Source organism: Macrobrachium nipponense, chromosome 35 (genome assembly GCF_015104395.2).
Source record: "Macrobrachium nipponense isolate FS-2020 chromosome 35, ASM1510439v2, whole genome shotgun sequence".
Classification (NCBI taxonomy): Eukaryota; Metazoa; Arthropoda; class Malacostraca; order Decapoda; family Palaemonidae; genus Macrobrachium; species Macrobrachium nipponense.
The window spans coordinates 52,745,736-52,755,875 of record NC_061096.1 but is presented as its reverse complement, the minus strand read 5'-3'; the positions used below and the strand labels follow the sequence as shown (position 1 = coordinate 52,755,875).

At 37.5% G+C, this 10,140-nt stretch overlaps 1 protein-coding gene across 1 annotated transcript; it reads right to left on the bottom strand.

Annotated features, from left to right (window-relative positions):
• Positions 1–64: 64 nt before the first annotated feature.
• Positions 65–8,981, bottom strand: LOC135208776 (betaine--homocysteine S-methyltransferase 1-like). The gene is made up of 8 exons (XM_064241292.1): positions 8,721–8,981; positions 7,916–8,045; positions 6,289–6,410; positions 3,788–3,979; positions 3,362–3,521; positions 2,640–2,810; positions 1,191–1,419; positions 65–444 (listed from the first exon to the last, which is right to left on the bottom strand). Exons 1-8 carry the CDS (start codon positions 8,730–8,732, stop codon positions 357–359), a joined length of 1,104 nt encoding a protein of 367 aa, XP_064097362.1. The 5' UTR covers positions 8,733–8,981; the 3' UTR covers positions 65–356.
• Between the last annotated feature and the right edge of the window lie 1,159 nt (positions 8,982–10,140).

Here is a 10,140-nt window from a genome sequence, read left to right as displayed (position 1 = left end):
CGTGTAATATATAATTAATAATCAAATTGGAAGGTTATCGAAGGTAGAGAAGAGAGATGATATACTACTTTATCTACTTTATTATGGAAGGAACAGAATTCAGCAGATACAATACAGTATGAAGATAAAAGAAAGCGACAGTCCCATCTTTTCTAGACTCCGAAGCAAAAGTAAGCAAAGATCAAAGGGAGTGGATGAGTAGAAAAATTACGAAATCGATGTAACCATAATGTCATCTACAATGTGGCCAGTAAGGTTTTTTCTACCAAACTATCCAAAAGGGAAGCCCTTTCAAACCACAGCATCCTTATTCTGGTCAAAGGAAGATCAACTTCAAAGGATGGATGGGGTCTTACCTACTGAGGCTTCGGATCAATGTCGTGAGTAGGAGCCTGGACTCGCCCGGAGGAGGGGACTAAGGACTCCCAGTACTTCCGACCGACCCTGAAGGAAAAAAGACGGGTCAGTGATATACTGACCTTTTTTCAATGCAAGATAATATATTTGTGCATTGTTTATACTTAGGATTAAGTACCCTTACGCATTTTTGAAGACTGTCTCGCTATTCGGTAACATGTAATATTAAATAACCTGTATACGGCTGCATAACTAACATAAAAAAGGAAAGACACTTTTTATATGTAATTTTTTTATTGAGTACCAATGAATGAGCCGAGGTGGTCTAGTGAGGTCATTTTTTTTTTTTTTTTTTTCACCAGCTCGCCGAATTTTTAACCAATATCCAATACTACAGACGAAATTCACGTCACCTATTCCGATGAGGTAATTCTGTTTTACCACGAACATTAGCGACTTTGATTTTGCTGCCAGCATTGGCTCCTTGGTGCAAGGATAATATTTTTAGACCAAAGGAAAATTTTGTCTGAACTTAACTGAATATTTATTAGTTTTTCCATTTTTATTACCACGAAACCAGAGGTAAAAATAGCCTAAATTTCAACCACATCCAACGGACATCCGACCTGAACAAATTACATATTCGATCATCTCGCAAACTGGCAAATATGACAATATTTCTGACCGAAGGCAAATTTTGTCCCAAAATCAGTGAATGATTATTAGTTTTTCCATTTGTATTGTCACAAAACCTGAAATGAAAACAGACTAAATTTCAACCACATCCAACGGACATCCGACCTGAACAAACTGCGGTCACCTCAAACACTGACCTTTTCCGAATGAATGGCGAAGAGCTGAGGATGTTATTTTCACCCCAGAGTTTGTGTTTGGCGCTTCCAGCGGGCCATTTGCCCCGCTCTTCGGCTAATTCCTCGGCGATTGCCCGGATGTGGTAGGCTTCGAAGCCACAACATCCACCGATGTATCGAACGCCTAGGTCATAAGCAGCCCTGGCAAACTTGTGGACATCGAACCTGGACACGGTCCTGGCTTCCATTGCTGTTCGAAAAATGGAATGGGATGGGAAGGTCGAGATAAAAAAAAAAAAGAAAAAAAATGAAAAACAAAAACTACTGGCTAATTGGGACATCAATTATTGTCTTACATTTTTTAGTTTGAAAAAGGGTAGCACTGAATTTGGCTTCATAAAGCAATCCAGAATATAAAAAATGTAAAATCGTGGATAGTTACAATACACGTTCCATAATAAAATAAAAAAACAGTAATACGTTATCAGCAACTGAAAAAAGCTGTTAACTATTCTATCATTCACTGCTGAGGTCTATGTACAGTTAATATGTGTATGTACGCGTGCAAGGAAGCAGACTCAAAGCATTCGATGACACAGGTAAAGCCATTTTAACTTGTAATGCTTTGTTCGCTGCAAAACGAAAAAGAATTACTCTACAAACCATGAAAAATTCCAAGTCATGTGTGCAATTGTGAAGAAATGAGAAAAAAACATGCTGAAATAAAGAGATCAATCTTTTTACATCTACTTATAAGCTTATACAAAGCTTACGAAAGTTATTTTTAATAAAAACTATTTCCTTTGGATAGATTGTAGGCCATCCCGATGGGGCCCTCCAGGCAGACGCCACCAGAAACCGTCAAACGAAGACCGACCTCTGACTGGTCGCCAGAAACAAAGACCAGGGACAAGCTGCATTAACATTTATTACGTATTTTCGTCAGACACAGACGTCTATGCATAAAAACGCAACTGTGTACAAGAGTAAAGAGCTTTCAAGCCGTATGTAGTATATATTCTTACTTGGCATATACCAAGAAATAGTCTTTTTCATGTGTGAGAGAGACCACACACTTTCTCCCAGTTGTATGCCCTTCTTGTTCTCAGTTTAAATCATACTTTTCCTCTTGCGAATGTTAAGGACATGTCCAGAGTTCTGGTTAATAAATTAGTATACACCTATAGCTGATTCACTTAAGGTAGATTCTTGTATGAGCCCTATGCTTACGAGATGCTTGTTTGGCGGCCGCTCATTGGCTGGTACCGGTAGGTAGGCAGCTCCCAGCCAATCAGCGGCCGCCAAACAAACGTCTCATAGGCATAGGGCTCACCCAAGGATCTACCTTAAGTGAACCAGCTATAGTCGCTGTCTAAGACTCGCCTCGCTGCCTCTACAAGAACACCAACCAAAAGACGCTTCAGTATGCATTTAACAATGAATAGGATATACTCCTTATACAATACTTACCAAAAGGATATTCAGGACAAGCCAGATATCCTTCTTTCCCAGTCCCTGTTGTAAAGAATCCATTGGGTTGTGCCATAAGGAAGGGCTTTAGGCCTGCCTTGTCCAAGGCTGATTTCATGGCTTTCATAGTGTCAATAATCATGTAAGGGTCAAACATGCAGTTCACACCAACTGTAAGAAAGACAGTTTTAAATTTTTGAGTAAATATTCTCTCTCTCTCTTATATACACACACACACACATATATATAGATAATATAATATATATATATATATATATATATATAATTATATATTATATATAAATACAATTATATATATATATATTATAGATATATATATATATATAATTACCATACCATATAATTTATATATTATTATAATATAATATATATTATATATTTATATATATGTGTGTTTGTGTATGTGCATAGATATATTACATATATAATCAAGAACATGCACAGATAAATAAATATAATTAGGAATATAAAAGTAGTTACACTTGCACAAGCAGATATGCATAATTGTACGCTGCGCAAACCATTTCGATCTTTGGTTGCCTTGGTTAAAGACAGGAATCCAAAACCAAGAGCAGTCATGAAAATTCACACAAACTATGAATTGAAATTCGTTATTACTTTCCCTAACTCAGCAGAAATATCTATAATCACCAGAAGTTCATTTTCTTGGCCTAAGTAAAAGAGGAGAAAAAAATGCTCACCAACATCCGCACCAGCCTTGGCCATCCTGATGGCACATTCACCTGGGGGAACGCCAGCATAGTCACCTCTGACGCTTATACACATGGTGGCTGCCACTGGTAACCCGCTCTTCTTGACTTCCTCAATAGCCCATTCTATTTCCTCCACGTACATGAAATACTGCAAGAAATGAAAAGTTTATGTTTCTTAGTTTGTTTCGCACGTGCGTTCGTAGTGGTAAGCCTATCTTGAAAGGTGATGAAATCTGAGAATTTAAGATTTCGTTTTTGCCACGAAAATTCATGTACCAGAAGTTTCTTTGTAACTATTCATTACAGAGAATCAACACAAGATGCTAAAAAAACAAATGAACCATCTTACTATGCCCTGACACAAGTAAAGGAACCCGCTCAAGGAAGTTAAAATAAAAGTGTTACTAGACCTACTTCGCAAATTATGAAGTCCACTTTGTTAGCCAAAAAGGTCTTGACTTGTCCCCGTATGTGAGCTTGCACTGCTTCCTTCCCTTTCCCCGCCGTGTAAGAAGGGCTCTGAGTCACCCCTCCTGCCACTAGGGCGTCTCTCTCTTGGGCCACTTCATGGGCTATTTTGCAGGCAGCATTGTTGAGGTCTGAGCACTGTTAAATGTAGAAACAATGACAGATACATGGCAATGTTAAATTTTATGTAAACCATCGGCTACTCAAGTTAACCTTGGTAACCAATTGGTTTTTCTTTATACAGACCTTTTTCATTCTGCAAGTATTCTAGTTCCTCTTCCTTCTTGCACTTAGAAGGTTTAAAGGTCTCTCGTGATAGGCAGAGGAGCAATAAAGTTCACTACACCAGACTAAACATATGTGACACATTTACACATGACCATCATTCAAGCCTCCTCTCCATTTTCTCTAATAACACATAACACTATTTAGTACTTAATTAACAATAATCTATACATATACGTACATATATATATATATATATATATATATATATATATATATATATATATATATTATATATATATATATATATTATATATATATATATATATATATATAATATATATACACACACACACACACACACACACACACACATATATATATATATATATATATATATATATATATATATATATATATATATATATATATATGCAGAAGCCAGGTACTATGTCGTACCTCTAAGTAAATGGGGATGCAATCCACAATGAAGTAAAATCATCTTGTAGTTTAAAATGTATATATTTCTGGTACAGGATTAAAGCTTTCGACCATCAACAGTGAACAAGACCACAGTTGATGGTCGAAAGCTTTAATCCTGTACAAGAAATATATTTTTAAACTACAAGAGGATTTTACTTTATTGTGGATTGTATCCCCATGTATATATAATATATAATATATATATAATATATAATATATTATATATATATATATATATATATATATATACATATATATATATAGATATATATATATATATAGTCTATATATTATATATATACACATATATATCACACATATCCACAGGTGAAAAATAAGAGACAGGTTGTAGGTCCTGACCGGTTTCGGCTTTATTTTCAAGCCATTGACAAAGGACTGATACATAGTATTAGAATTCACGAGTATATATACTGCAAAGACAGTACTGACGAACATACACACAACCGTTTGAGACTGCAGATCCACCCACAGGCAGGTTTCAAGGTAGGAGTGGCTTTCAAAAATCATTTGGCTAAAATTTACAATAAATTCTCAAGGGATACTACCGCTTAGGGTACAAGTCCACACCTGACAGGTGTCAGGGAGGCGGGGTTGAACATCTCATTACCACTACCGCCCCCTTTACTGTGTTTACAAATATAATAATCCTATTTTTCATATATCTCTACAGCCTACCTTAAAATTTAAACAGTTTACATTTCTTTCTTTTGATATTAAAGGATCAAGTTTATACATTCCTTGACTGATGTTCATATTATTGTTGTAACTTTCTTTTATAAAACTAGATTCAATGATATGCCTTTCCAATGCATTATTAGAACACACCAGCTTTTTTGCCCCTTCCCAGTTAATAGCATGATTGTTCTCACTAACATGAACAAATATACCATTTCCCTGTGCATATTTCACACATTGTTTATGTTGTTCTATTCTTTTTTCCAGTGCTTTCCCCGTTTGACCAATGTAAAAGTTGTCACAAGACTTACACGGGATTTTATATACACATCCTTTAGCAATGTCGGGGGAGTTCTTAATAAGTACCTGTTTCATTGTTTTATTGTTTTTAAAAACTACATTAACACCAAAATTCTTCAGGAGATATAGGATATCTTTCATATTACTATTATAAGGTAGTACAAGCAAATTTTTGTTGTTGAAAGGTTCTTTTTGATTTTGATACATGGTCTTTTTTGCCGCTTTTAATGCACTGACAAAATGCACATTTATAAACAACTCTAACGTTGCCTTCACATGTTGAAAATTGAAAAACAGGTTGCACAGACGGTATTCTACAAGCCTACCTACTCCAAAGAATTCTTAATGACTGTCAAAATCCATGCCCCCCTTATACATCACGAATTTCACGATAGCGTATGGAAGAAGTCTCGTTTTCACCAGTAACCTAGGCCTACACGATTGCTTCCATAGTTTGTTATCATCGTAATTTGCCTTGTTGCTGCTGTCCTACTCTTGTCCAGGTTCTAGAATATTTGAATTCAGGGTCAGTTTATTTATTTATTTATTTATTTTTTTACGCGTTTGCCTTTTATGGGATGCAGTTGCACACACTTTATGTTAAAATGACACATTCATACGATTTTAGAAGCCCGTTCTTTGTAATCTATAGTATTCTGCGTAATATCATCAGTTACCAAACGGTTGAGAAAGTCGAGCAGGGGAAAAGGAAGAGATATGACCAGAAATAAAGGACGCCAAACCTTGTAGGAATATCCTTTCTCGCCAGCATGCTTAACCTGCAGGGTGTCATCAGTGGAGAAGAAGGTGAACGTCTGCATAACATCGCTTCCAGCGCGAAGGAATTCCCTGTGTAGCTGCTTAACTGAAATGAGCGGGAAATTCATCATATTTATGACCACCAAATACCATATTAGCAATCTAACTTACTTTTGCGTTTTGAGTAAGTTCATGACTTCAACAAGAACAGCATTTCCTGAAGACTGTGCTATCTCTTTCTAGACCTATATAGTTACAACACTAGGGAACACTGCAAACACTGACTCCCAGGAAAGCTTTTGGAATTCAGCGAGGAGAAATTTCCCCTTCATATATCAGCTTGTTTGTCCATTTACTCGTTGTATGATCAGAACTCTAATAAGTTATTCACTTAGCAAAACTAAACAGATATTTGGTAGAAACTGTTTTCTACTGTGTCCAGCCAGCACGTCTTTTCTTCGGTGATCCATAGAAAACGTTACAAAACTTAGGGCATACTGCTCTTTTTCTTCATTGCAATTATTACCTTAATATTACTTTATTGTTGCCAAGGAGTTTTTTCTCTTGGTTCCTTGCCAATCATATGCTCTCTCTCTCTCTCTCTCTCTCTCTCTCTCTCTCTCTCTCTCTCTCTCTCTCTCTCTCTCTCTCTCTCTCTCGCGGCAATTGACTGAATATAAAATTGACTATTTCGTATCCAGTGTTGCTGAGAAATTCATGTGTGCTTTCAATAATTCAGTAACCGTCAAAGCAGCGATCTGCACATAAAGCTGCCACATTTTGGAATCCATTCTTCGCATGAATTTCACGTGTCTGAGAAAACTGAACTGTTATCAATAAATTCATTCCCATCAGATCGTTTATCTGAGATTACCATTCATTTCATCCTTCGTAGTTTGAGAGCATGGCAACTCTCTCTCTCTCTCTCTCTCTCTCTCTCTCTCTCTCTCTCTCTCTCTCTCTCTCTCTCTCTCCTCGAAATCTTATCTAATATACCGATGATTACGTGCCAATCTTCCATAACACCCTTCGCTGATCAGTAATCCAAACAACAGAATGACTTGTACTTTGTCAATGGAAAAAGATTATAGATATGCAGTACATCGTACGTCTAAGGACAAAAGTCCAAGGTTATCTTTCTCACTGGAGATTCAGTGACTGACAGTAGCTACTACCTGAAGCGCTGCCTGTTTACGTAGTGGATTTGTAAAAATAACCTGGCCTTGAATTTCTAAAATTGTCGTTATTCCTTCCAATAAAAATTAACGTGGCTTTCTGGGAACATTCACGTGATATCTTCCCTGAGAAAAAATGGTCACTAAATGCGCACGATTGGTCATTGCTGATGATATATACGAACTGGAAGTCATTCCTTTTATGAATTATATCATATTTCAAGGTTTATGCGCGGCCATAGGTATGATCTTAAAAGTGCTGTAACGCTTGAAATGACAGCCGGAGTGCAGTAATAACAAAACTGTTGTACTGAGTACTTTCTGGTTATAAATACTAATTTTCTTAGTAATGAAAACAATAGAACCCACAAGCTGCTCTGTTGTCGAAATCTATAAGATTAGGCCTAATAACAGAAGCGGCAGAAGTAAGGCTTACCTGCCTCAGGATGTTCAACGACGGCCTCGGGTGTCCAGGCTCCTCCTGTGACGTAACCCCTTTTTTCCAAAGCGATAACGAATCCGCCGTCTCCTATCACTACGCCATCCCGTAGCCTTTCTAACAAACCCTAAAAGGAAAAAGAATAGCGCATGCTGTAAGTTTCTGTCTTGATTATGTCCATTTTAGCAACGTCAGTGAATCCAAACCGTCAAAAATGACGGTGATGTTAGAGAGGATCGAGACGGAAGTTCTAGACCATGGGGGGATGTTATGTTTCATCTCGAAGTTCGGCCTAAGGTACCTTCATTGTGCTTGCGTATATAAATGGCAGTATTGAGAAAGGCTTGACCTAGACGGGACAACGACATATAAATGTCGTGCTATTTACACATAAACAGCCATTGTTACAACGATAAATAAAATAACAATGGCTTTACATGACATTTTATATAGCAGGGTTGGCAAGTTCAGGTTGCCACATTTACGCTGTGGAAATCAGCCGTCCCCGAACGACGCTGTTCAGTAACTCTTTATTTATCTCTTCTAGTTCTTACAGTCCCTTCACTAACAGATCAAAGCGTATAAACAAGTATACATTACTAATATATTATTCCGTGAGTTCCTCCCTTCTTTATTTTGCAACGGCTGGAAATTTTATTTCAAGCTCCAGGAGCACAGACTTAAACAGTTGTTTCCTTAGTACGTTTAACTTCTTCAGTAAATGAGATAGGACGTTCCCACAGCAGGGAAATTCGAAACAGGGCTTTAAAGCCAGCAAATGTAACTCACGAAAGTGAAGTACCTTTTTGACCATCTTGGAGAAGACACTCTTGATTGAAGCGGATGATCAGAGACAACTGAGGCAGGTGGGTGACTCACACGTCACAGTTTCTCTCAGACTCAGTTGCAGCACTCCTGAGAGTCTGTTTGTGCCGGTTCCCAGACGAACATATTTACTGCATTTTTCCACATCAGACAGGCATAACTACTTGTTCAGGAAGACAGAATTCGTAGAAAACCCCTATTTCTTCCCGAGGAAGACCGTTGCGATCACTACCATCTCCTACCGAGGGAGAGGGGCAGTACTACCAAACAGAATTCTTTCGGAGAAATATAATAATCGTTACAATCTTTCTTGCCGAGAAACATAGGAAGGCTTTGCGAGCAATTTGTTGCCAAGGACGATAAAGAATTCTGATAACGATTTGTTCCCGAGGGGGACAAGTAGCCGGTGGTTCACGGACTGCAATTTCTAGGCAAGAAAATCGTAAACAGCCCTGTCATGAATACTGTCTAACTTGAAATATCATTCTGATAATATTGAAATTACTCTCAGTTTTCGCTCCATATAACAGAAGAAAAATCTTTATTGGGTCAAGAAATATAAGAAAATAAAGAGAGAAAGTATATGTGTATATATATATATATATATATATATATATATATATATATAATATATATATATATATATATATATATTATATATATGTGTGTGTGTGTGTGTGTGTGTGTGGTGATGTATGTACGCGAAGTATTTTCTATTTAATCATGAGTGATGGATTTGCTTCGTAAAAATGAGGTAGAATGTTTGTCTTTCGGAACCTTGGAAAGAAGAAGCGCTCCTTTTGAGTGCAGTAGCATACCATCGTTGGTTGTCTTGTTGTGCCAGTGCATGAATACTTCAGCAATGAGGCCCAGGAGCTACGATAGCCATGGCAAGTAACAAAGATTCCAAAAGACATGACAGGCATGTCTACTGTCTCATGGTAGACAAGCAGTTTTTGTACGTACTTGTAAAAGTTGTCCCTGTAGGGTTTACATGTTATTTTAGACCGATGTAGACCTCCATGATAAAATAGGCGTCTTTGGGAAAGGCTGTCTCACATTAAACTGCTGAAAACCTTTGTTTGTTTATATGGTGCTTTTACGTTGCATGGAACCAGTGGTTATTCAGCAACGGGACCAACGGCTTTACGTGACTTCCGAACCACGTCGAGAGTGAACTTCTCTCACCAGAAATACACATCTCTCACTCCTCAATGGAATGGCCGAGAATCGAACCCGCGACTCCCGAGGTGGGAAGCAAACACCATACCAACCACGCCACTGAGGCGCATGTTTACATGTTTAGTTCATGTAACCAGTCTTATTTTAGACCAATGTAGACCTCCATGATAAAATAGGCGTCTTTAGGAAAGGCTGTCTCATATTAAACTGCTGAA